At 42.9% G+C, this 25,158-nt stretch overlaps 1 protein-coding gene across 1 annotated transcript in view; it reads right to left on the reverse strand.

Annotated features, from left to right (window-relative positions):
- The window catches only part of LOC137299691 (serine/threonine-protein kinase PLK2-like), a 36,268-nt gene extending 14,087 nt beyond the window's left edge, over positions 1–22,181 (reverse strand). The window contains exons 1-10 of the mRNA XM_067968630.1: positions 22,059–22,181; positions 21,349–21,456; positions 18,763–18,879; positions 16,437–16,566; positions 15,963–16,044; positions 14,762–14,857; positions 7,348–7,546; positions 4,794–4,932; positions 3,616–3,731; positions 1,897–2,044 (exon numbers count right to left, since the gene is read on the reverse strand). Coding sequence (XP_067824731.1) covers positions 1,897–2,044; positions 3,616–3,731; positions 4,794–4,932; positions 7,348–7,546; positions 14,762–14,857; positions 15,963–16,044; positions 16,437–16,566; positions 18,763–18,879; positions 21,349–21,456; positions 22,059–22,181 — 1,258 coding nt within the window. The remainder of the gene's footprint in view (positions 1–1,896; positions 2,045–3,615; positions 3,732–4,793; positions 4,933–7,347; positions 7,547–14,761; positions 14,858–15,962; positions 16,045–16,436; positions 16,567–18,762; positions 18,880–21,348; positions 21,457–22,058) is intronic.
- Between the last annotated feature and the right edge of the window lie 2,977 nt (positions 22,182–25,158).

The raw sequence follows: 25,158 nt of genomic DNA on the forward strand, positions 1-25,158 counted from the left end.
TTTTTAACCACCTTATCTATCTGTCCTGCTACCTTCAGGGATCTGTGGACATGCACTCCAAGGTCCCTTTGTTCCTCTACACCTCTCAGCATCCTTCCATTTATTGTGTATTCCCTTGCCTTGTTTGACCTCCCCAAATGCATTACCTCACACTTCTCTGGATTGAATTCCATTTGCCACTTTTCTGCCCACCTGACCAGTCCATTGATATCTTTCTGCAGTCTACAGCTTTCCTCCTCACTATCAACTACACCAATTTTTGTATCATCTGCAAACTTCTTGAACAAGCCTCCCACATTCAAGTCCAAATCATTAATATATACCACAAAAAACAAGGGATCTAATACTGAGCTTTGTAGGACCCCACTGGAAACAGCCTTCCAGTCGCAAAAACACCCGTCATCCATTACCCTTTGCTTACCCTGAGCCAATTTTGGATTCCAACTTGCCACTTTTCCTTGGATCTCATGGGCTTTTACTTTTTCGACCAGTCTGTCATGTGGGACCTTGTCAAAAGCCTTGCTAAAATCCATGTAGACTACATCAAACTCATTACCCTCATTGACCCTCCTTGTTACCTGCTCAAAAAATTCAATCAAGTTAGTCAGACACAACCTTCCCTTGACAAATCCACGCTGACGGTCCTTGATTAACCCGTGCCTTTCTAAATGACGATTTATGCTGTCCCTCAGAATCGATTCCAATCTAGTTATCAATCTTACCACCATACACCATAGATATCAATCTTACCACCATACACAGTCCCCACTGTGTAAAAACTCAGACAGACACATGCATTATGCATGCAGTATACAAAAGCGGTATGTTATTTACACAAGAGGCATGCTCCATTTCCATGGGAGATGTATTTATACAGCTATTTGAGATATGTGAAATGAAAAGTGGCTTCTTTATCACCAGCATAACTAGTCCTGCGAACAAATATCAACTCCTTTGTCATGGTGGTCATATAATTTACCCAGGTTTTGGGGTATGCATGTACAAGAATTAAGGGTGAGACTTTCAATACCAAATCACAGGATGGATCCAGATGAGAGAGACCATTCAGCATTACTTAGCTCATCCATTCAACAGGAAGAACCTGCAGTTCCCCCCATCACACTACCCAACTCTAAGGCTTTTGCCTCCAGTGCCTTTCCTGAAAGTCTATTCCAAGTACTGATTATTCATTGTGTGAAGAAAGTCTTCCTGAGATCAACCCTAAATTTACCTTCAAAAGTTGGAACCTAGGCCCCTTGTCCTACTGTCAGGTTTACCTTTTCTATACCCTGAAATATTTTATATACTTCTATTAGGTCTGCTCCCCCATCACTTTCTTTTGAGACTAAACAGCTTTGGTTTCCTTAATCTTACAGCTCAGGCCTCTGATGTTATGGATCTGCCTTGTGACTTCTCTCTGAATTGCCTCTATATTTGACATTTTTTTAAAATCAAGATGGACTTGCTAATACATTAAGCTGACACACTTAACATTGTTGTGGTTCTAACCAAGATTCTTGCAAATTCCAGAACTCACGCGCTCTCAGTGGAAGTTATGTCAATTGGTATTTTGAATTTCCGCTGCTATACTGAGTTTACTCTAACCTTGATTTACATGAAATCCATGTTTGTGGACAAATTGTGAGTTTCTAAAAGTATTTGGGAGTGATCCCTCATACTGTTTCAACCATGAGTTGCCAGCACTGGTCAGGTGCAATCTCCAGTGTTTTTCTCTTGAACACACTTCCCAAACCTGCTGAAAATCCTCTTAATGTGTACTTGTCACATAAAGTTTTATATAACAATTCTATTTTCAGATCCTCTTCAAATCTTGCTATCGCAGAGGTAGATTATATCATTAGACAAGGTTAACAGTCACTGAAGAGCTTTACTTACACTTGCTGCCAGAATTCCTACTTCCCAACGTTCCTCTTGCCAGCACCCTAACTTGATGTGTATAGTTTGGCTCTAGTTGGTCCTGACCAACGGGAGGTTGTGTTTTTGACAGAGGATATACTGGAGAGATGGGCACCATTTTTTCCATCTGTGCAAGGAAGGACTGGAGAATTACTGACATTATATAACACAATTTTATGATTCAATGACACTTTCCTGCCCATTCATTTTAATAGATGGAAAATCACAAGCTGGAGGGCACAGAAATGGAGAATCCCAGCCCTTTTGGTATTTCAATTAAGTAATGAATTTACTCCAGTGACTCAATTGGTAAAGACAGTGTGTAACTATATAAATCAATGATACTATCACATTACAATCACAAGATTCAGCTTGGAGTCTCCTTAATATTCACAACTGTCAAAAGAATCGGTGTCTATAGACTCAAACTTATCAACTAAACAGAAAATTGTTGCATCTTGCTGGAATCTAGAAAGCAAAGGAAACTGTCTACTTTGCATGCTTTTAATGACAGAGCGGTAGATTTTGACTTTGACACTGAAGTCAATGGTAACAAAAATCGGGAGAGATGTAAAATGGGCTGCCGATTCGCTGACACCCGTTCTACACTATTGCACGAAGTCAAAATTACTCCCAGAGACTTCAATGTCTCCAACTACGTTGACTCCCATTACCGTGTACAGCAATTCTGAAAACTGCACAGTTTTCATTTAAGACATCTAGAAGGGCCATACTCCGAAAGAGATTCACCAGCAATACGTTCATGGAGGTGCTGATCACATTAAAGCTGCTGGAATCTGAGAATACTTGACTACTTTACCTCTCGAGAGGTTAACTCGAAGAAATTACTGTGGCACATTTGATCTCACTCTCCCAGAATACCTTCCCTACTGTTTTCCCACTACTGGTATTTTGACTTCCACTCAGACAGGACTTCAGTTTAACTTCTCACCTGAAAGACGGCACCCCTGACAGTGCAGTGCTCCCTCAATATGGCACTGCAGTATCAGTCTAGATTATGCACTCAAATCTTGGTGTGGGACTTGAACCACAATCTTATGACTCATAGTCAACAGTACTACTAACTGAGCCAAGCTGACATGCTAACATACTTCAGCGCAATCTATTATGAATTATTTTTATCAGGAAACAGTTTGAACTGGGTGATCATAGCTTTGCTTCTAGTTCATGTACATCACACTTAAGGGCATCAAAAGTATGAAAAGAAGAAAGTTAGCCAGTCCCAGCTGTTTTTTCTGACCTTGATAACTTCACATTTCCTCAAGACCAGGGACCAGAGATTTACAAGCAGCTGCCAATCTACAGAAACTTTCCTCAACAATTAGCCTCCAACGGATTGCAAGATGTACCTATTTAGGCAACTTTCCCACAGGGAGTACCGGAATGGCAGCCTTAAAGGGACAGGCCACGTCCCTTTAGCTCCACCATGGCAGCTAAACATCACAACTATGTTTCAGAACCCAGTCTACCGGAGAGCAATGCCACGGAGAATCAGCTAGTATCATAAACTTGCAATAGTCTTTAACAATACAATTTACAGTACTCTGACCACAATTTAATTTAATGCATATACCACCAAAAGTGATCAATAGATTTGAACCATTTACGCCACAATACGGGCAGACATTTTTCTTGCAAGTAGTCTTTTAGAACTGGCTTTCAGCTGTATCAACCTACCTCACCTTCTCCAACCTCACTGCCGTTGTGTCTAATTTTACACTGTTCATTGGCTTTTAACATCTTCAATCCTCTGCTCAGGTTAATTACTTCATCTTGTTCTATTGGGAAATTTTCTACACATAAGGAAATAAAAGATGATTGTGTCTATCATAGCACACTTTAAAATTATTTTATATAGCGATTCTAAATATTGTTGAAAACACTAGTGTGTAACAATAATAATGAACAATTATTCGATATGTTTTTAATATATCAGCATTTAGGAAGTACCAAATTTACCTTTACAATAAAATTATCAGAGAACTGCTTAAAATTTCAGTCCAGTCAGACTGGATCAGAGCCAAGAAATGTCTGGCCCTTTATAAACACAATTGTGGTTTGTCTTTGTTTCACAATAGTAGCAAATTCCCCGTGGCTTTGCTCACGGTAAGTCGGATGATGGGCTGTTTTATAATGACAGGAAAACTATGCTATGTAATGCACAATATATTATTTTGCTGCTAAGGTGGATCTATGCACAACCTAGCCTGCCCTTTTAAGGCCATAAAGTCTGACTATTAGAAACATCCATATCCCTTGATACCCTTACCTGATAAAAATCTGTCGATCCCAATCTTGAAAATCTCAGTTGACCCAGACTGATTAATGAGAGAATGTTTCCATTAGTATTATTGTGAAAGAATGAGAAGGACCTTCTTCACCTGCCCTTATTTTGTGAGCTTGGGATCCCAGTGACATCAGCCTACCACTAGTATGTTTAGTCTATTGGGCTCCATTTCTGAATGTGGAAAATGGAAGTTCAAAATTGTATGACTCAAAATGCAGTGACTAAAACAACAACTTGCATTTATATAGCACCTTTAACATAGTAAAACGTCCCAAGGCGCTTCACAAGAGTGTTATAAGACAAAATTTGACCCTGAGTCACAAAGAGATATTAGGACAGGTGACCAACAGCTTGGTCAAAGAAGTAGGTTTTAAGGAGTGACTTAAAAGGAGGAGAGACAGGTAGAGAGGTGGAGAGTTTTAGGGAGGGAATTCCAAAGCTTAGGGCCTAGGCAGCTGAAGGCACGGCCAATGGTGAGGTGATAAAAACCGGGAATGCACAAGAGGCCAGAATTGGAGGAGCGCAGAGATCAGAGAGGGTTGTAGGGCTGGAGGAGGTTAATGCATACCTGGATGGTCAGGAAATCTCTTGTTGCCCTTTTTCTTTCTGAAGAAGTATTTCCCAGCTCTTTCTAACAGGTTCTTTGATGTGCTGACGGTGGGTGAGGTATAACAGCAGCTGGGTGAGAGATTTTCAGGAGTGAGGCCCTAAAATGTGAGATAAAGCAGCCATACATTTATTTTTTCCAAGTATTAATGCTGTATTCATCCACTGAACTGTTATGGTGGTAGGACTGCCACCCCCCTTTGTCAAGTGAAAACTAGACAGGGAGCAGGATAAGGGGTGGGAACAAGGACTGCAGTTCTGGGATTTGATTTGCCGATGATAAAAATCCATCAAAACCTTAATAACTTTAATAATTAATGTCTCTCTCGAGGCAGAGAAACAAATGGAAAAATGAACCCCTGTTTTAAAACCAGAAAGTTGGCTTCATGTTTATGTTTTAAAAATTTCCACACTCGACTCAAAAACCAGACAGGCAAGCAACCATAAATGACAGCCAGTCACTGAGATGATTGAGACAGACAGGCAGCAAAATCACTTCAGAACGTTGCAGGAAATGAAGTACGATTAGTTCTAGTTGAGTGGGCGATGGTGGTTATTCAGTACTGTTTTAAACTGGGTCCCCTTGATGGCTCACTGGCTACTGAACAATTCAGATCACAAAGGCCCAGGTTTGATCCTTGATATGCTATCTGATCACTCAGCCAAGGTCACTGTAGGAAACGCTAGAATTGGTCCCAATGCCCTGGAACAGTAAAATTCAAAATCACCCAGGGGCCCTGCTCCTGATTACAATTCAGGGACACTCCCCCCTCCCTCCCAACCCTTACTAGAGGTGGACGTCCGGTGAAGACAGGCTATGTTGCTCCCTCCCACAGTTAGCCTTCTGATTTCCATTGCCTAGGCTCACACATAAGGAAAAACCTTAAGTCAGAAGGCTGGCAGTGCTCATGCCCCAGGTGATATCTGCAGAAAAGAAAGCAAGAAAAGTAAAAAAAAATAAAAGGCAAGAAATTTGGAATAAAAAGATAAGGGGCTACTATAGCTATTAAAATGGTAGAGCAGGATCTATGGGCAGAATAGCCTACTCCTGCTCCTATAAATAGGAGTATGATGGTTAGCACATCATTTGATCCTATTGTGACCACATTGCAGAGTACTGGCCAAAAAATTATTTTAACAAATATTCTTATTAATAAAGTGCCTTTTGCTCACTACCTCTTCTCAATTGGCTTTGTCCACAGTGGAAATCTAGACTTTCTTACATTTGACTTCAGTGTTCAGTTCCATTCGCAACCCCTCAAATAATGAAGCAGTCCGAGCCCGCATGCAACAAGACCTGGACAACATCCAGGCTTGGGCTGATAAGTGGCAAGTAACATTCGTGCCAGACAAGTGCCAGGTAATGACCATCTCCAACAAGAGAGAGTCTAACCACCTCCCCTTGACATTCAACGGCATTACCATCGCCGAATCCCCCACCATCAACATCCTGGGGGTCACCACTGACCAGAAACTTAACTGGACCAGCCATATAAATACTGTGGCTACAAGATCAAGTCAGAGGCTGGGTATTCTGTGGTGAGTAATTCATCTCCTACTCCCCAAAGCCTTTCCACCATCTACAAGGCACAAGTCAGGAGTGTGATGGAATACTCTCCTCTTGCCTGGATGAGTGCAGCTCCAACAACACTCAAGAAGCTCAACACCATCCAGGACAAAGCAGCCCGCTTGACTGGCACCCCATCCACCACCCTAAACATTCACTCCCTTCACCACCGGCGCACTGTGGCTGCAGTGTGTACCATTCACAGGATGCACTACAGCAACTCGCCAAGGCTTCTTTGACAGCACCTCCCAAACCTGCGACCTCCACCACCTAGGACAAGAGCAGCTGGTACATGGGAACAGCACCACCTGCACGTTCCCCTCCAAGTCACACACCATCCCGACTTGGAAATATATCGCCGTTCCTTCATCGTCGCTGGGTCAAAATCCTGGAACTCCCTTCCTAACAGCACTGTGGGAGAACCTTCACCACACGGACTGCAGCGGTTCAAGAAGGCGGCTCACCACCACCTTCTCAAGGGCAATTAGGGATGGGCAATAAATGCTGCCCTCGCCAGCGACGCCCACATCCCATGAACGAATAATAAAAAAAAACTTGAGACACATAATTGGTCAATCTATAAATAAAGGTGATTGCAAATAAATATCACTTAAGATAATTTTTTCCCTAACTCCTTCTTAGTATCCCTGCACACCTACAGCTGAGAAGGTACAAGAAGGGACTGGGGGAGTCTTCCATGCCATCCCAGTAGAGATACAATTGGGCTCCATTAGGTGGCACTACCAAGACTCATTTCAGTACATGGAGCATTCCATGTTGGAGGTTGTTTACGCTCCAAGATGATGTGTCACAACATTGCTAACACTGTGCTTTATTCTTTTGGCTTCATTACTTCATCCCCCCAACTCAGAGTATTTTTAAAATTATTTTAATGGTTAGTCCTGCAACAGGAAATTGAAAAACGTATAGCGATATATAGGACACACACCTGTGTGAAAAAATCATGTTGAATGATCTCATCGAGGCTTGGTCGATCCTCTGGGTTCTTTGCTAATAAACTGGCAGTCAGGTGCTGAGCAGCTGGAGACAATGAGTTTGGTATGCTGTACTTTGCCTCCCTGAGCATCTGGTATGTGTCTTTGATGTCTGAGATTTTGAAAGGCAAATGACCAGACAGCATTGTATAGCTAAAGAATGAAGAGAATGCCTTTTATTCTGGTTTGGAACATTCCATTGTGTATCAGCATTAAAAAAAAAATCACTGTGTATGAAAATACATAATGCATCTTTTCCTTTCCCCATCAGGATTTATTAAGGTTTTGCATTTTGGTAAACATTCAAAAATTTGAAATTCTGCACAACATTCCAAAATAATCCATGTCTTCTTCAGATACAGACTACGTTTTTGGCAAAGAAACTTACCTGTGACATTGTTATCCTGACTCCTCTTCTACCTGATTCTAATTACCTATCGTGAAAAGTGCACATGAAAAGGGCATCTGCAAAGAAATAATTACTGAGCTAATTTTGCAGAATCCACTTCACTAATGTTAAGGGGTATTCTTCACTAAGGTGATTTGGAATAGTGATGAACAGGACATCTGGACAATTCATTTCTACGGAAAAACATAACCTCGCGGATTCTGAGTATAATACTACATCTAAAAGGATGTTGGATTAACCCCTGGTGTGCCAAGGGCGAGTTTACTCTTCTCCCAGTGGCGGTAGGGGAGTTTATTCCTAGTCAGTGGGCCCTTCCTGTTCGACGTAAAGTCATTAAAGATTGACTTTGTCACATCTATGACATAACCATTTGATTGGCTGGAAAAAAAAATGGTCCTTTGAGGCTGGTTTTTAGCCAATCAAATAGCATTCTTTTTCAAATTTGCTCTCACCTGCAAAATGGCCAGTGGGAGCAGACCAGCAGAGGGGAAAGGATAGTTGGAATACTAAATTTTTAGTTTTGAGTGAATTTTTGTGCTGACTAAAGCGAGCAATGACCGTGCTGGGGAATGTTTCGTGGGCAAATCAGTCAGGATCAATCATAGAAACATAGAAAATAGGAGCAACAGAAGGCCATTCGGCCCTTCAGGCCTGCTCCGCCATTCAAAATGATCATGGCTTATCGTCTAACTCAGTACCCTGTTCCCGCTTTTTCCCCATATCCCTTTAGCATTAAGATATATATCTATCTCCTTCCTGAATACATCTAATGACTTGGCCTCCACTGCCTTCTGTGGTAGAGAATTTCACAGGTTCACCACCCTCTGAGTGAAGAAATTTCTCCTCATCTCGGTTCTAAATGGCATACCCCGTATCCTGAGACTGTGACCCCTGATTCTGGACTCCCCAGCCATCGGGAACATCCTCCCTGCATCTAGTCTGTCTAGTCCTGTTAGAATTTTATATGTTTCGATGAGATCACCTCTCATTCTTCTAAACTCTAGAGAATATAGGCCTAGTCGACCCAATCTCTCCTCATACGTCAGTCCTGCCATCCCAGGAATCAGCCTGGTAAACCTTCGTTGCACTCCCTCCATGGCAAGGACGTCCTTCCTCAGATAAGGAGACCAAAACTGCACACAATACTCCAGATGTGGTCTCAGCAAGGCCCTGTATAAATGTAGTAAGGCATCCCTGCTCCTGTACTCAAATCCTCTTACAATGAAGGCCAACATACCATTCGCCTTCCTAACTGCTTGCTGCACCTGAATGTTTGCTTTCAGTGACTGGTATACAAGGACACCCAGGTCTCGTTGCACCTCCCCTTTTCCCAATCTATCACCATTCAGATAATAATCTGCCTTTCTGTTTTTACAACCAAAGTGGATAACCCCACGTTATACTGCATCTGCCATGTTCTTGCCCACTCACCCAACTTGTCTAAATCACATTGGAGCCTCTTTGCATCCTCCTCACAGCTCACATTCCACCCCAGCTTTGTGTCGTCTGCAAACTTGGAAATGTTATTTAGTTCCCTCATCCAAATCACTGTGAATAGCCGGGGCCCAAGTACTGGTCCCTGCGGTACCCCACTAGTCACTGCCTGCCACCCGGAAAAAGACCCGTTTATTCCTACTCTCTGTTTCCTGTCTGTCAACCAATTCTCAATCCATGCCAGTATATCCCCCCCAATCACATGTGCTTTAATTTTGCACACTAACCTCTTGTGTGGGACCTTATCAAAAGCCTTCTGAAAATCCAAGTACACCACATCCACTGATTCTCCCCTATCTATTCTACTAGTTACATCCTCAAAAAACTCCAGTAGATTTGTTAAGCATGATTTCCCTTTCATAAACCCATGCTGACTTTGTCCAATCCCGTTAATGCCTTCCAAGTGTTCTGTTATCACATCTTTTATAATAGACTCTAGCATTTTCCCCACTACTGATGTTTGGCTAACTGGTCTGTAATTCCCTGTTTTTCCTCTCCCTCCTTTTTTAAATAGTGGGGTTACATTTGCCACCCTCCAATCTGTAGGAACTGTTCCAGAGTCTATAGAATTTTGGAAGATGATCACCAATGCATCCACTATTTCCAGGGCCACTTCCTTTAGTACTCTGGGATGTAGATTATCAAGCCCTGGGGATTTGTCAGCCTTTAGCCCCATTAATTTCCCTAGCACTATTTTTTTAGTAATACTGGTTTCCTTCAGTTCCTCCCTCTCACTAGACCCTTGGTTCCCTAACATTTCGGGCAGGTTATTTGTGTCCTCCTTTATGAAGACAGAACCAAAGTATGTGTTTAATTGTTCTGCCATTTCTTTGTTCCCCATTATAATTTCCCCCATTTCTGACTGTAAGGGACCTACATTTGTCTTCACTAATCTCTTTCTCCTCACATATTTATAGAAGCTTTTACAGTCAGTTTTTATGTTCCCTGCTAGTTTACTCTCATACTCTATTTTTCCCCTCTTAATCAATCTTTGTCCTCCTTTGCTGAATTCTGAACTGCTCCCAATCCTCAGGCTTTTTCTGGCAATTTTATATGTCTCCTCTTTGGAATCTAATACTATTCCTAATTTCTTTTGTAAGCCACAGTTGAGCCACCTTTCCTGTTTTATTTTTGTGCCAGACAGGAATGAATAATTGTTGTAATTCCTGCACACGTTCTTTAAATATTAGCCATTGCCTATCCACCGTCATCCCTTTTAGTAAAGTTCTACAATCTATCATAGCCAACTCGCACCTCATACTTTCGTAATTTCCTTTATTTAGATTCAGGACCCTACTTTCGGATTCAACTACTTCACTCTCCATCTTAACGAGGAATTCTATCATGTTATGGTCGCTCTTCCGTAAGGGACCCCGCACAACAAGATTGTTAATTAATCCTTTCTCATTGCACAATACCCAGTCTAGGATCGCCTGTTCTCTAGTTAGTTCCTCAACGTATTGGTCCAGAAAACCATCACGTACACACTCCAGGAATTCCTCCCCCACAGTATTATTGCTAATTTGGTTTGACCAATCTATATGTAGATTAAAGTCACCCATGATTATTGTTGTACCCTTCTTGCATGCGTCTCTAATTTCCTGTTTAATGCCCTCCCCCTAAACCTCCACTACTGTTTGGGGGCCTATAGACAACCCCCACCAACGTTTTCTGCCCCTTGGTGATTCTTAGCTCCACCCATACAGATTCCACATCGTGATTTTCCGAGCCAATATCCTTCCTCACTATTGCATTGATTTCCTCCTTTACTAACAATGCTACCCCACCTCCTTTCCCTTTTTGCCTGTCCCTCCTAAATATTGAATACCCCTGGATGCTCAGTTCCCATCCTTGGTCACCCTGCAGCCATGTCTCCATAATCGCAACTGTATCATAACCATTAATATCTATCTGCGCTGTTAATTCATCTACCTTATTGCGAATGCTCCGCGTATTAAGACACAATGCCTTTAGACTTGTCTTTTTAAGATTGCTGGTCATCTTAGTTTTATTTTGCACTATGGCCCTATTTGTTTCTCGCCCTTGTTTTCTCTGCCTTCCACTATTGCTTCTTCCCTTTCTGTCTTTTGTTTCTATCCTTGTTTCCCCCTCCTCTGTCTTCCTGCTCAGGTTCCCATCCCCCTAGTTTAAACCTTCCCCAACAGCACTAGCAAACACCCCCGCGAGGACATCGGTCCCAGTCCTGCTCGGGTGTAGCCCGTCCCACTTGTACAGGTCCCACCTTCCCCAGAACCGGTCCCAATGTCCCAGGAATCTAAATCCCTCCCTCCTACACCATCCCTGCTGCCATGCATTCATCCTGTCTATTCTCCTGTTCCTATACTCACTAGCACGTGGCACTGGTAGTAATCCTGAGATCACGATCTTTGAGGTCCTGCTTTTTAATTTATCTCCTAACTCCTTAAATTCACCTTGCAGGACCTCATCCCTTTTTTTATCTATGTCGTTGGTACCGATATAGACCACGACTACTGGCTGTTCACCCTCCCCCTCCAGAATGCCCTGCGGCCGCTCCGTGACATCCTTAACCCTAGCACCAGGGAGGCAACATACCATCCTGGAGTCACGTTTGCGGCTGCAGAAATATGTGTCTGTTCCCCTTACAATTGAATCCCCCATCAATATAGCCCTGCCACTCTTATTCCTCCACTCCTGTGCAGCAGAGCCACCCGTGGTGCCACGAACTTGGCTCTTGCTGCTTTCCCCTGATAAGCCATCTCCCCCAACAGTTTGAGAGGGAGATGGGCCCAGGGGACTCCTGCTCTACCTGCCCAGTCCTTTTACTCTGCCTGGCAGTCACCCATTTTCTTTCTGCCTGCATAATCTTTACCGGCGGTGTCACAGGTCAGAGTTTCCTTATTCTGTCCAGCACCTAGATTTTCAATTTTTCTACACATCAAACCAGTTGTCATGAAAACCACAGAGGACAGAGTCTCCTCTTCCTTTGACTGGGAAACACTCACTTTCCAGGTACAGCAATGAGGAAATGGTGAAGGACCCACTGGGTCAGGTCTCCACCCCACTAAACTGCCAAGGGATTTCCGAGGCTTTCTCAAACTCAAGTAACAGGGCTGGCAGTAGGCATAGGCCCAGCACGAATATGAAAGTGAGGCAGGATGGAATGTTCCTGGTCTCCCGCCTCACTTTCCTCTTCACCTGCCTGGGGCCCACCTGAAAAAATGGACCGGGACCCTCCGTGGACCAGAGGGTGTGCAAGGGTCCCAGGAGAACTCCATAGAAAGAAGCTGACAGTAAGGTATTTTATTAGCCCTTCCCCCCCATTCCCCCTCTACCCACCCGGAAAACCTTGTTGCAGTGACCAGCTGCTTCCACCCCCTCAATCCCTACACAAGGCCTTGCTGCGGGCCAGACCTTGGCTGGAAGTGCGTCAGTCCAATGAAATGGCCCAGGCAAGGAAAATTGTGGGCACACCTCCCCTCACATGCACTGTACCTGTCAAGCACCCAGAGGGAACCTAGAGAGCCCTTACAAGTTTACAGCACAGAGGAAGGAGACAATTTGGTCTATTGTGTCTGTGCTAACTCTTTGCTAGAACATCTTTTTGGCCATTCTGAGTGAGAACCAAATTTGGTATGAATTTGTGTCAATGGGGGTAATTTTGACTTTAGTATAAAATGGGCGTTATCGGCTTGGCCACCCAGTAAACACCTCTCCCCCCCTCTTTCATTCCCATTGATTTCACGGGTTGTCGTGCATTTTAAACTATTGTCCAAAGTCAAAATTACCCCCAATGTATCAACAATTTTCAGCTGTTGACACGCAGCAACTAAGAACTGGACTGAGACATCCACATTTCATGGAAGATCCTTACGGTCATCAAAAAGAGGGGACAATTGTTCTACAAATATGGACTGGATTTAAACCCAAGCATTTAACGTGAAAGTGTTAACCAGCTGTGCCACCCAGTCCTGCCAAGAAATGTTTAAAGTTTCTGACTAATTATTTCAATGTGGTTTTAAGCTGGATCCCAGCAACAGAAATAAAGCACTGAAGCAATTTTGTCCAGTTGAGCATAGAGTTTCCATCCACACTTGAAACAGGTCCAAAAGGAGTAAATAAAAGAATGACTTACATCTATGTCTCAAAGTGCTTCACATAAGACAATTGCTTTCAAATGTAGTGATTGTTATGTAGGCAAATGTGTCAGGTCATGCTGGTCCCACATGACAGCAAGGTGCCACAAATCACAATAAGATAAATGACCAGTTAATTTTTTTTTCCTAGTGCTGTTGGTTGAGGGAGGAACATTGATAGGACACAGAAGAACCTATTACTCTTCCATGAATCATGTCATAGGATCTTCAACATGCACATGAAGCACGGAACAGGCGGAGAGGGCCTCGATCTAATGATGCACCCGAAGAGCAGCACCTCTGACGATGTACTTTATCAGTAAGGCACTGGAGAGTCATCTTGGATTATGCATCAAATCTCGGAGTGGGGCTTGAACCTACAACCTTCCAACTCAGAGGGTTCAGGCATTTGGCAAGGTAACTTCTCCTCCCTCCCCCAGATCTATTTAAATTCAGATAACGTGCACCGAGAGGAGCTTCAGGTTTTTACCCCACCTCCGCAGTAGCTGGAACACTCTGAAGCTCTGTTATAGAAGGTTTAGTGTGGTGAGATAGTCATATACGAGGGTCTGGAAACCCAATTGCCTCAATGTTATCAGTGCCAGATAAATAAGGCTGGTTTCTGCTGGGCACCTATACGCTATCTTTTTTTTTTGGTTTTCTATTTCTGGAACCTTCTTTATCTGATGTAAGGGAGGCCCCCCATGTGTCATAGCAACTGGTGGATAATTGAGCATTGTTAAACCTCCTATCAACAGGCGTTTGAAAGGAACTTCATAAACTTCTCCCTTTATTTTAAACTGAAACACCTGGAACTACTGTATCGATTCTCCTGATCTCCTGCCATAATTTCACGCAAAATATCAGAGGTATCCCTGGGGAAATGGTGGCTTCCGCTGTTTCTTCATTGTTTCCGCCAAAGTTACAACAGGAGATAGGGAGAATTCCACGGAAATCCTACCCCTAAGTGTCTTTCTTATTTTTTTTAAATAAATTGTAGCTGCCGCTAGTCCTATAAAAATTCTGGCAACCATGAATTTCTTCAAAAAAAATCCAGTGGGTTATAAAGCCTGCAGATAATGAGCGTGTGAATAATTAAGGTTTCACTGTAATCTCTCTCTTAAAAACCTGGAAGATCAATAAACTGGGTTGAAATTATTGTTCGCCTGCTTCAAATCTATTGAGTGCACTTTGGAAACCCAGTGGTTCAAAAATGAATAATTATTTGGGGTGAAATTTCAACTGACTGCATGTTGAACTTAACGTTGAATAATTATTGTAGAAAGGGACAAAGGGTTCATGTCACTAAATACTCATATATCGAGCACATTGTGCAGAAGGCTGACTTACAAAACGCAACCAAGAGCCCAGATATCCGACTTGTACACGTGTCGCCTCATGCTGAGAACTTCTGGAGCTAAGTAACTACGAGTACCGCAGATAATCCTGTTCAAAAATAGAAAAGTGGAAAAAATATACTGAATATGAATTGTCATTTTTAAATAAAATTACAACCTTTTCATCTAAAATAATATTACATCAAATGGAACAAGTGATACACAGAAAGGGATGGTTGTTACCATTCTATACAAGGTAGGTTTGACTTTGGGTGTATGTGCAAGATATGGTTGCTCAATTATATTTTAGTGTGCTCCACACGATGGACGAGTTTCCTCTTGTAGTTTCCTGCGCTGCGCCTGCTGCAGGACCCGTGCTCTTAAATTTCCTAAGCCCACACCCATGGCAGGCCCTTGTACCTCAACTGAGGATGGAAAAAGGAATGTTAGCTGTAAGACCAAAGAGGCCTGCAGCTGTGCTTTTGGTTTCCAACATCAGGGCCTTCTGGCTGCTGCTGATGAAGAGCAGGAGCCAGAGGCTGCAAGTTCATGCTGAGGGAGGGGAGAGAAAATGTACTTTTCATTGAACTTGTGCCTACATGGATCTCTAATCTGCCCCAGGGCCCTTGGAGATGCCCCCCCACCCCCCATCCTGCCACAAACTCCACCATCCGCTCCTTGAGATGCCCCTCCATTTGGACACCCCACCAATATACTGAGAGGAAAATGAGGCGGGAGGTCCAAGAAGTCCCCGTCTGCCTCACTTACATTCTTATTGGCCGTCTGCCTAATGCATTTGCAGACCTTTTTACAAGGACTTTGGAAACCCTTGGAAATCCCAGGGGAATGCAGTAGGGGTGGAGACATGACGCAGTGAGTCTCCCCGCCACTATATTTTCTCTTTGCTACGCCTGGGAGCAGAGCATTCCCAGGCACAACAAAGAGAAAAATCTACCCTCTGTGGTATGCAACTTAAACAGTGAATGCCATGATTACCACCATTAATAAAAACAATGGGCCAGTGAAAGGCTGAATGTCACCCAGCATCCGATGTCAGCATGTGTTTTATCCAGTGCAGAGTTAAATTGAGGTATATCCTGGGATTAGAACATCTGCAACACCTGGACAAGTTTACTTCAGACAAGACATCACACAAGGTGAGTCGGCGTGCAGTGCTTAATTATAATTTCCCACCTAACCTTCAATCTGCTTACCCTCTCTTCTGCTCCTCCAGCTTTGTAGCAAGCCCAAAGTCACCAATTTTAACTTCCATATTTTTATTTACAAAGAGATTACCTGTAGAGAAAAGAAGCCACAATATGCATCTATTGAATGAGTCAGTATCTATCAATTAATGAACACAGTGTATATCAACAGAAATGAGCCAGTGTCTATGAACAACAACTTGCAGCACCTTTAACGTGGGAAAAGGTCCCAAGCCACTTCATATCTCAACTGAAAGATGACACCGCCAATAATGCAGCACCTCTCAATACTTCACTGGAGTCAGGCTAGACTATACGCTCCTGAAGCTTGATCTACAATCTTCTGACTCAGGTGTAATTGTTACCCATTGAGCCAAGCTGACTCCAGTATTCATCAATTACCGAACCACCATATATATTTATTGATTGATAACTTAATATTAAAACAACCAAAAGGAGCTGGTAGGAACACCGACTACTTACTTAACTTTAAGTCTCTGTGCACTATGCCTTTGTGATGCAAGTACTTCAGTCCGGATACTATCTGTCGGAGATAATGACGAGCTTCTGGCTCTGTGAGCACTTTTCTAGCTTTCAGAATGTGAGCCAATGTCTTGGAAAGAGAACGTGCAGAATAGCAGAACACCAGTAAATTCAATGGATTTCAGATATTAGTCATCACAATTGGAATCTAAATCAAAATCTGTTAAGTTTCCCATTATTTGATTTATCAGTGGCCTAGCAAGATAAAGGTAGTGATTGGGTGTAGAGCTTTCTGTAAGAAGTCATGGTCCAACCATCCAAAAGTGCTGCAACAATCAAAGCCACCCAAGCAGAAAATTAAACCCCTAAAATATTATTTTTAATGATTTTAATTACAGTTTATAACTTCTTTAAGAGCAAAGGCACAACATATTTCTTCTTTCACGGGACAGTTATAATGGCCTTTATCGCAAGGAGGTTGGAGTACAAGAGTAAGGAAGTCTTGCTGCAATTGTACCGGGCTTTGGTGAGACCACACCTGGAGTACGGTGTACAGTTTTGGTCTCCTTACCTAAGGGAGGATATACTTGTCTTAGAGGCGGTGCAACAAAAGTTCATTAAATTGACTCCTGGGATGAAAGGGTTGTCCTATGAGAAGAGATTAAGTAGAATGGGCCTATATTCTATGGTGTTTAGAAGAATGAGAGGTGATCTTATTAAAACATGTAAGATTCTGAGAGGGCTTGACAGGGTAGATGCTGAGAGGCTGTTTCCCTTGGCTGGAGAGTCTAGATCTAGGGGGCTTAGTCTCAGGATAAGGGGTCAGCCATTTAGGACTGAGATAAGGAGAAATTTCTTCACTCAGAGGGTTGTGAATCTTTGGAATTCTCTACCCCAGAGGGCTGCGGATGCTCAGTCGTCGAATTTATTCAAGGCTGAGATAGATATCTTGAGCTGGCTTATAACCATGTCTGCATGCTCTCTCTCTGATGATTTCTCTCCTAGGCTAAGGCTTTTTAGCTGCTGATAGGATGCAACTGAGGCAGTAAGAATGAAAATGACTCCGGTGACTGCCCTTCAATTTTCCTCAGTCCATTCCATAAATGTGGCAGCAATCTAATAACTACCCCAAAATACCTTGAACTATGCAAAATTCTTTGTGCTACCCACTTCATAAAGAGTGGTGTAATTCTCAGCCTACCACAGTTATGCATTTCTCATTCATGGTGGGAGAAGATTCACTCTGACAGGATTAATTAAATGGCACTGAATAACAGTAGCTTTTTGAGGTTTCCTGTAACCAGTAACACTTGTGGTATTGCCGATAATTAAATATATTTTGTCTCAGTTCATGTAGAGGTGGAGCATATACTCCACGTTGTATCTTTTTTACTGAACAGCAAGTCTAAATACTGCTGTCTGATAAAACTAAGACAGGAATCTAAACAATGTTGTAACAAATGGTGGCTATTATGTGACCTCATCACTTCACGAAAAGGAGAAATGGAGCTGGGTTCCCTGGGCTCTGTTGGCCAGATTGCCAAGGCTTTCAGCTCAGATATGGTTCACGGGCCATAATTTAGCTACCTACCTCTTGTGGCTTTTTATAGAGACGTATTAGTAAAGAAACTACACAGAGGCTGCACATTGTGGTGGTTAGATCTTTTTACTCTCTGTTTGTTTTCATTCTCTTTACAAATAATTTTAACTTTTTTCTCATTATGTCTTTAATGAGTGGATTACGTATGTAGCAATTATATAGGATGCAATAATCCCACAATATGTTAAAGCAACATTATCAATATGTTGAGCATTACACTCCTTGGGATAATTTTGACTTTGGGTGATATTGATTCAGTTGCCCGTTATACATCCATCCCGATCTTCCATTGAAGTCAATGGAAATGTAAATCAGGAGAGATGTATAACAGGCGGCTGAATCGATATCACCCATTTTACATTATCACCCAAAGGCAAAGTTACCCCCATTATGTTTTCCTTTTGCTGACAAAGGCCCTTTATATCCTTCACTCATTGTGCTAAAGAGATGGTATAGGTTACCAGTAAGTAAACTTTAATGTTCATAGATTGCTCATCTCTTTATATCTAATATTAGATCATAGCCCCCTTGTGTATTACATCAATAATAAAAAATGTCTTAATAGTTCTATTCATCTTGCAAACTTTCACTCGGTTATAAGCCTGCCAGAAATGGTTTGAATCCACTGGGGCTACATGGGGAAAGTGAGACAGAGGTATATGTAGGTGCATTAGAGCTGGTCACTGATTAAACCCACATTGTTTAAATAAACTCCTAAGCTCTTACCTTCCTGCTGCAGTATTCCAGTATGATATAAATATTCTCAGTGTCCTCGAAATGATGATAGTAGGAAACAACATTCCTGTGATGGAGAGTGCTGTGGAGCTCAATCTCCTTCTCAATCTGCAGAACAAAAATGTTCCCTTTTTTAATGTATTCACTGTGGATATAACACTGGCTACACATGGAATATACCAGTGGAAATAGAAATTGCAGGGTTGAAATCACACTGGCCAATATCAGTAACAAATTCCTTTGTCTGCCACATTAACCCATTTATCCTAAACAGGTTAGTGTCTTTATTAAAATAGTGGACTGAAAAACTTCACGTAAACTCATTATCGTGTTCATTGCCCAACTCAATTTCGACCTGAAACGTTAACTTTGTTTCTCTCTCCACGGACGTAATTGGGGTCTCTAGGGTTAAGACTCCAAGATTACATGCCTGGCAATGGAAGCTCAGAACCAAGTTAATTCTCTGTGGCAAAATTGGTAATCTGATACTGAACCAGGCTGTATTCCAGGGCACTGCTAATGATTGATCGGCTAACCTAGCTCACTAATGGTTACTCAGGAGCTAGGATTCTTCCCATTCAAATAATCCTGAAAGTCAATGTCCCATTGGGTAGAGTGGTCCCAGCTAGACAAGGTGAAGGAGCTCTGGTGAGCTACACGGTTTTAGCCAGTTAAACTCCACTCAAATACTTGAGGATCCCTAAGCCTTGGCTTTGTCAACCTGCTCCTTATCTCTCTGGGTAAATGGGATGTGTGCGCACCATCAGAAACCCAACAGGTGGATATAGATTTTTCAGTAGCTTGATTTGGAGATTCTTAAACATGGGATACGTTTCCACAAGCATCAGACACCTGGCTGACCAAAAAAAAAGGACTCATCCATTTAGGTACTGCATCGCTATTACATGTACTATTATGTGCCTGTGCACAATCAGCCTGTATGCATATTGTGCATGTAATACATTATGAACATAACATATCTGTACAATATGGTCACATAGCATGAGTTCTGCACTCTCTTTCAAACACCAAGGCTTCTAAATTCTCTCTCCCAAACAGATCTGCAGCAGATTGGTCATAAGGACTAAACTATATAATGTCTGGGGATGCACCACCCATTCCCCTGCTAACATCTCCAATTATACAGAAGTTTAGCCTTTTAACATGAATCCTGGAATTCCCTATCTAACACCATCGTGGGAGCACCAGCAGCACAGGACTGCAGCAGTTCAAGGAGAAGGCCCACCACCACCATCGGTGGCTTTGCCCACATCGCCCATATCCCAAAAACAAATATTTTTATAAAGTGGGGGCTGAGGCACAGAGATTTGACCTTTAAAACATTCCTTCCTGCTCTACATTCTCTCTCCCATTACTTTGTAATGGGTGCAACATTATTTGCACATATCTTCAACAACTATTTTCTTTATATTCATATATGCTCTGTGCTGCTACTTTACAGCAATATTCTTGCCTCTGTGCTCATTTTTAAATAGTGTAACTTCTTCAAGCCATGTCCATTGGTTGACTCTGTGACGTACTGCCACTTTTCTTGGTTCTTTTGTATATTTGCTGCCTCTCTACACTATCAAAAGTGCACTTATGTTTCTCCATAACAGAACATCCTGCAATAGCCAGGGCCTGGTTGGCAAAATGGGCTATTTTCAAATTACTTTGTTCAATATTCCTCCAAAATTGTGCACTCCACAGCTAGATTAATGAGCTTTTGGACTTTTAGATCAGTGCAGTGGCTCATTAGCTGCTTGAGAAGTGTTGAAAGACCATTGTTACAGGTGCATCAAGATTGGCTGTCAATTTTTGGTCTCGTTGACAAAAGAATCATGGTCTAGAAATTCGATGGTGCCACTTCTGTTTTTCAGGCGCAAAACGGGCGCCTAAGAATCCAATATGGCGGGCGGGGTAGGCAATCTCATAATGCGCCGTCCGCCATGTTGGCAAAGGCAGACAAAGAAGAATGAGCATTTTCAGCCATGATGTTACAGTTCTGTTACTGGTGAAGCTGAGATGAATTTGTCACAGTGCAGTTTGTGAACAACTTGCAACTCCAACACTTGACTAAATCTTCACCCTCAGAATGTTTTCCTCGGGTTTAGAATGCCCGATGTTATCTACAGTGATCTAATTACCGACCTTACATGGAATTAGTTAGAAATACACAGAAATTACAACACAGGAACAGGCCATTCAGCCCAACTAGTTCCTATCAATGCTTACCCTCCACGTGAGTAAACCGCATTTACCCACCTCCTTCCCATATTCTTCCATCCCCTTTTCCTTCATCCACCTATCCAATCTAATCTTGAATGTTGACCTAGTTTCGGCCTCATGCACTAATCCTGGGAATGATCTCCACAGCCTCACGTAACCTAACCCGCCCATTGGGGAAACCGATGGGATCGGGTGCAACGCTGGTTTTATTCCCCGCCTGATTTTACTCTCCGCTGAAATCAATAGAGAGTAATATTGGGCAGGGTGTAAAACCAGCATCCCGCCTGATCCCGTGTGTTTCCCGCCCGGCAAGTTGCCCCCTCTGCGGAAAGAGGTTTCTCTTTGTACCTCCTCTCTTTGATGTGCTCCGGGTGCTCTTGAAAGTGGCATTACTTTCACAGCCAGGATCTTGTTCGTTGCAACTTCGATCAGTTGATAAGATTTTGCAAATGCGCCCTGATAACACACATCAAAAAAAAAAATTTTAAAAATTGTTACAAACATTGTCAGTGTCTTTAAAAGCAAGTGAAATTGTAACTCTTGGGAACCAATCATCCTCACCTTTCACATGCCAATCAAAGGGGAAAGGGGCGGGCCTTGCAATGTCCAAACGTGTACAGACAAGTCCCAGGACACGTGTTTGCAGTTTTATTTTAAAAAGTTCATTATGGCTTACTTTATTAACATGTTTTATATAAATAAAAGTAATATGCATCTCTTGGGACTGCGCTTTAAGTCTAAAATTTTGCAAGTTGATCAAACGAGGGGTTTCCCATAAGTTTTATTTAGAACTATCATTTCCCCCACAATAATACAGATAAAATGTATTGTAAAGGCAACTTGCGGTTCAATAAAACGTGCCTTTTATGTAAATCCAACATGTGCATTTAAAATAAAGTAACTGTAATCTAAACATAATCGGAATTTTTAAATAGCAAATCCCACAAGAACAACTCAATGTTAAACAATGGTAGAATACACAAATCAGCTGCTATTTTTAATCGGATTGTACCCGTTTCTGCAGCTCCCCTCCCACATCCAGAAATATCTGCACACACCTTTCCAAGACTGTCCCCCCTGTAGTACAGACTCCCTGTGGTGGGATCCCGGATCAGACGGTTCAAATTAAGGCGATGACCTCTTGCTCTGGGAGTGAAATCCTTGCCCGAGGATTTTGCCATTTGATCCGAGTTGTGTGTTGACATGTGAAGGGGTCCCCTTTATATCTCTGCTGTCTGCCTGATCTGAGCTGTCCCATTCACAAAAAAAACTCTTTTGAATCACTCAGAACCTCCCTCCCTTGCGCTGCGGGGAATCCCAGTGACTCCGACACAAAAGATGCTCAATGAAATGGATGGCGACGCTTGAGGGGCGGGTCCGTTATAATTCGGTCATGTTAGTCTTCCGTTATACTGCAACTACCGGCCGAGCCCGGTAAACATCAAGAGTACACGGCAGGGGCCTGACTTTAAACTGTATCCTGTGAATGACATTCTGCTTCTCGTAGAGTTCTGTACACCCAAGCAGAACTCTGCTGATCTCTTTTAAGATGTGGAGATGCCGGTGATGGACTGGGGTTGACAATTGTAAACAATTTTACAACACCAAGTTATAGTCCAGCAATTTAAAATAAAATTGCTGGACTATAACTTGGTGTTGTAAAATTGTTTACAACAGATCTCTTTTAATGTTGAGAGTGGCGGTGGGAAAGAAAGAATTTGCATTTATGTAGCCCCTTTCAGGACCTCAAGATGTCACAAAGTGCTTTACAGCCAATGAAGTACTTTTCGAAGCATAGTCACTGTTGTAATGTAGGAAACGCAGCAGCCAATTTGCGCACAGCAAGGTCCCACAAACAGCAATGGGATAATGACCAGATAATCTGTTCTGGTGCTGTTGGCTGAGGGATAAATATTGGCCATGATACCCGGGAGAATTGCCCTACTCTAATTTGCCGTGGGAGTGTCTGCTTTCTCTGCAGTGAGGTTATAAAGTGCCCAGGACGTCCAGCTGGCAACCTGAGTTCTTCTGAAACCCGGCTTCACTCTGCAATAGAATCCCAACAGCGTGAAAGCCAAATGATCAGAGCCCTTTGCTTAGTGCGTTCTGGGGCTGTATTTTCCAACCAGCACTGTTCCTGTACAAACACCTGTACTAAACCATTAAAACAGGGGGGAGAGGGTAATTTAGTATGATTTACCCGTTAGCTGTGGCTCTGTAGGTAGCACTCTCACCTCTGGATCGGAATGTTTTGGGTTTAAGACCCTCTCCAGAGACTTGAGCACAAAATCTAGGCTGAGTGCAGTACTGAGGGAGTGCTGCATTGTCGGAGATGCCGTCTTTCGGATGAGACATTAAACCGAGGCCCTGTCTGCCCTCTCAGGTGGACATAAAAGATACCATGGCACTATTTCAAAGAAGAGCAGGGGAGTTCTCCCTGGTGTCCTGGCCAATATTTATCCCTCAACCAACATCACTAAAACAGATTGTCTGATCGGTATCTCATTGCTTTTTGTGGGATCTTGCTATGCGCAAATTGGCTGCTGCGTTACCTACATTACAACAGTGACTGCACTTCAAAAAGTACTTCATTGGCTGTAAGGCGTTTTGGGACCTGAGAAAAGCACTATATAAATGCAAGTTCTTTGTTTAAACTACAGCTGTCAGCATCAATATCAACTTTATGCCAATGCTAACGTTCCATTGTAATTCTGGAGTCAGTGCCCAATATGGACTTTGACCTCCAAGAAATCCCATTTCACTTCACTTGAGAGTCAGGTGGAACTCCATATTTACATTGTTACTTTAGTGTCGGTGAAGTGAAAACCATTTCATACCGTGCTAACGGCTTTAGTGTAGGTGCAGCCATTGGAATGTCATGTTCCTGTGAAGATCAACCCTGACTCATTGGCCTGCTCTTCTTGGCCACAGTGGAATTCCATGAACAACGAGGACCTGAAGAAGTCTAGACAGACATGGATCGTCCGGTAATGGCTCAAGGAATCACTGCCAGGAATTGCCTAGGGAGTTCCCCCGATCGGCCGCCATAACCTCGGTGGAAGATTGGCAGAAACCCTGTTTGCACGGTTTATTGGGAGTCTCTGCTTATCTTCCACTGAAGGTACTGATTAGGAGAACTCCCGAGGAAAATCCCGACGCAATAGCATTTCCTTGATCTGGGATAGCCGATGGCTTAAGCTCGACCAATGGCCTTGTGAGTAAAGGCACCGCCTGGTTTAGCATTAAGCTGTTTAGACCATGAGGTTACAGTTCATTTCTCAGCCTGTGTTGAGTTTATTGATCTCAACCAGGGCAGGGCAGGGGGTTGGGCAACACAATCAGCACAATCAGCCAGGGGTTCCGACTGCCGTTCTGTCTCAGGCATGAAGAGCATCACAGCCAAGCCTGATCCTGTTCTTATTTGATGTCCACACGTGCGCACTTTCTGGCTGGATAGCGGTCAGGATCCTGACTTATTTTGCCCTTCCCTGGCCCAAGGGAATTGTGCATGGAGAATGATTACTTGGGTGGGTTACTGGAGGGTTAATGGAACCTGTGAGCAGAGTCGGATTAAGAATTCTTGCAGCCCGTTCCTCAACAGTAATTAATTTGTGATCAAAATTTGACTCCAGACTGTCTGCCTGCTCTACATCAACCCCGGCCTGCACTTTGTGAGCCTAAAAGTCTGAACAATACGCTGTAGTCATCCTACCACCTAGAGTGAGCACTACTGTGCCATGATCTCCTCAGCCAAAACCTCCTGTTACTCCAGGATCATTCTGGAGGGCAAGAATAGTGTTGGGCCAAATGGTCTGTTTCTGTGCTGTGCATTCTATGTAATTCTATGTAATCCCAAGCTCCCTCTTCTATGACCATCTGCCTCCCTAAAACCTTTCCCCGACTCCATCTACCCTCATCTCAAATGCCAAATGTGAGGTGTTTATGGGTTTCTTCATCTCAAGATTCAGACCATCTGTGCGGGTGCCCCAGACACCGTTTCCTTCTGTACAATGCCACTTACTTCTCTTCCCCCACCCCCCCATCTCCCAACACCTCCATCTCTTTGCAGTTTCTCGTCTATCTCCCACCCATTCTCTCAAAGTTCATCTTGTCCATAAGACCCATCTACTGCCCTGCACTCCCCTCGTTATTCACTTC

Source organism: Heptranchias perlo, chromosome 29 (genome assembly GCF_035084215.1).
Source record: "Heptranchias perlo isolate sHepPer1 chromosome 29, sHepPer1.hap1, whole genome shotgun sequence".
In the NCBI taxonomy this organism is placed as follows: domain Eukaryota; kingdom Metazoa; phylum Chordata; class Chondrichthyes; order Hexanchiformes; family Hexanchidae; genus Heptranchias; species Heptranchias perlo.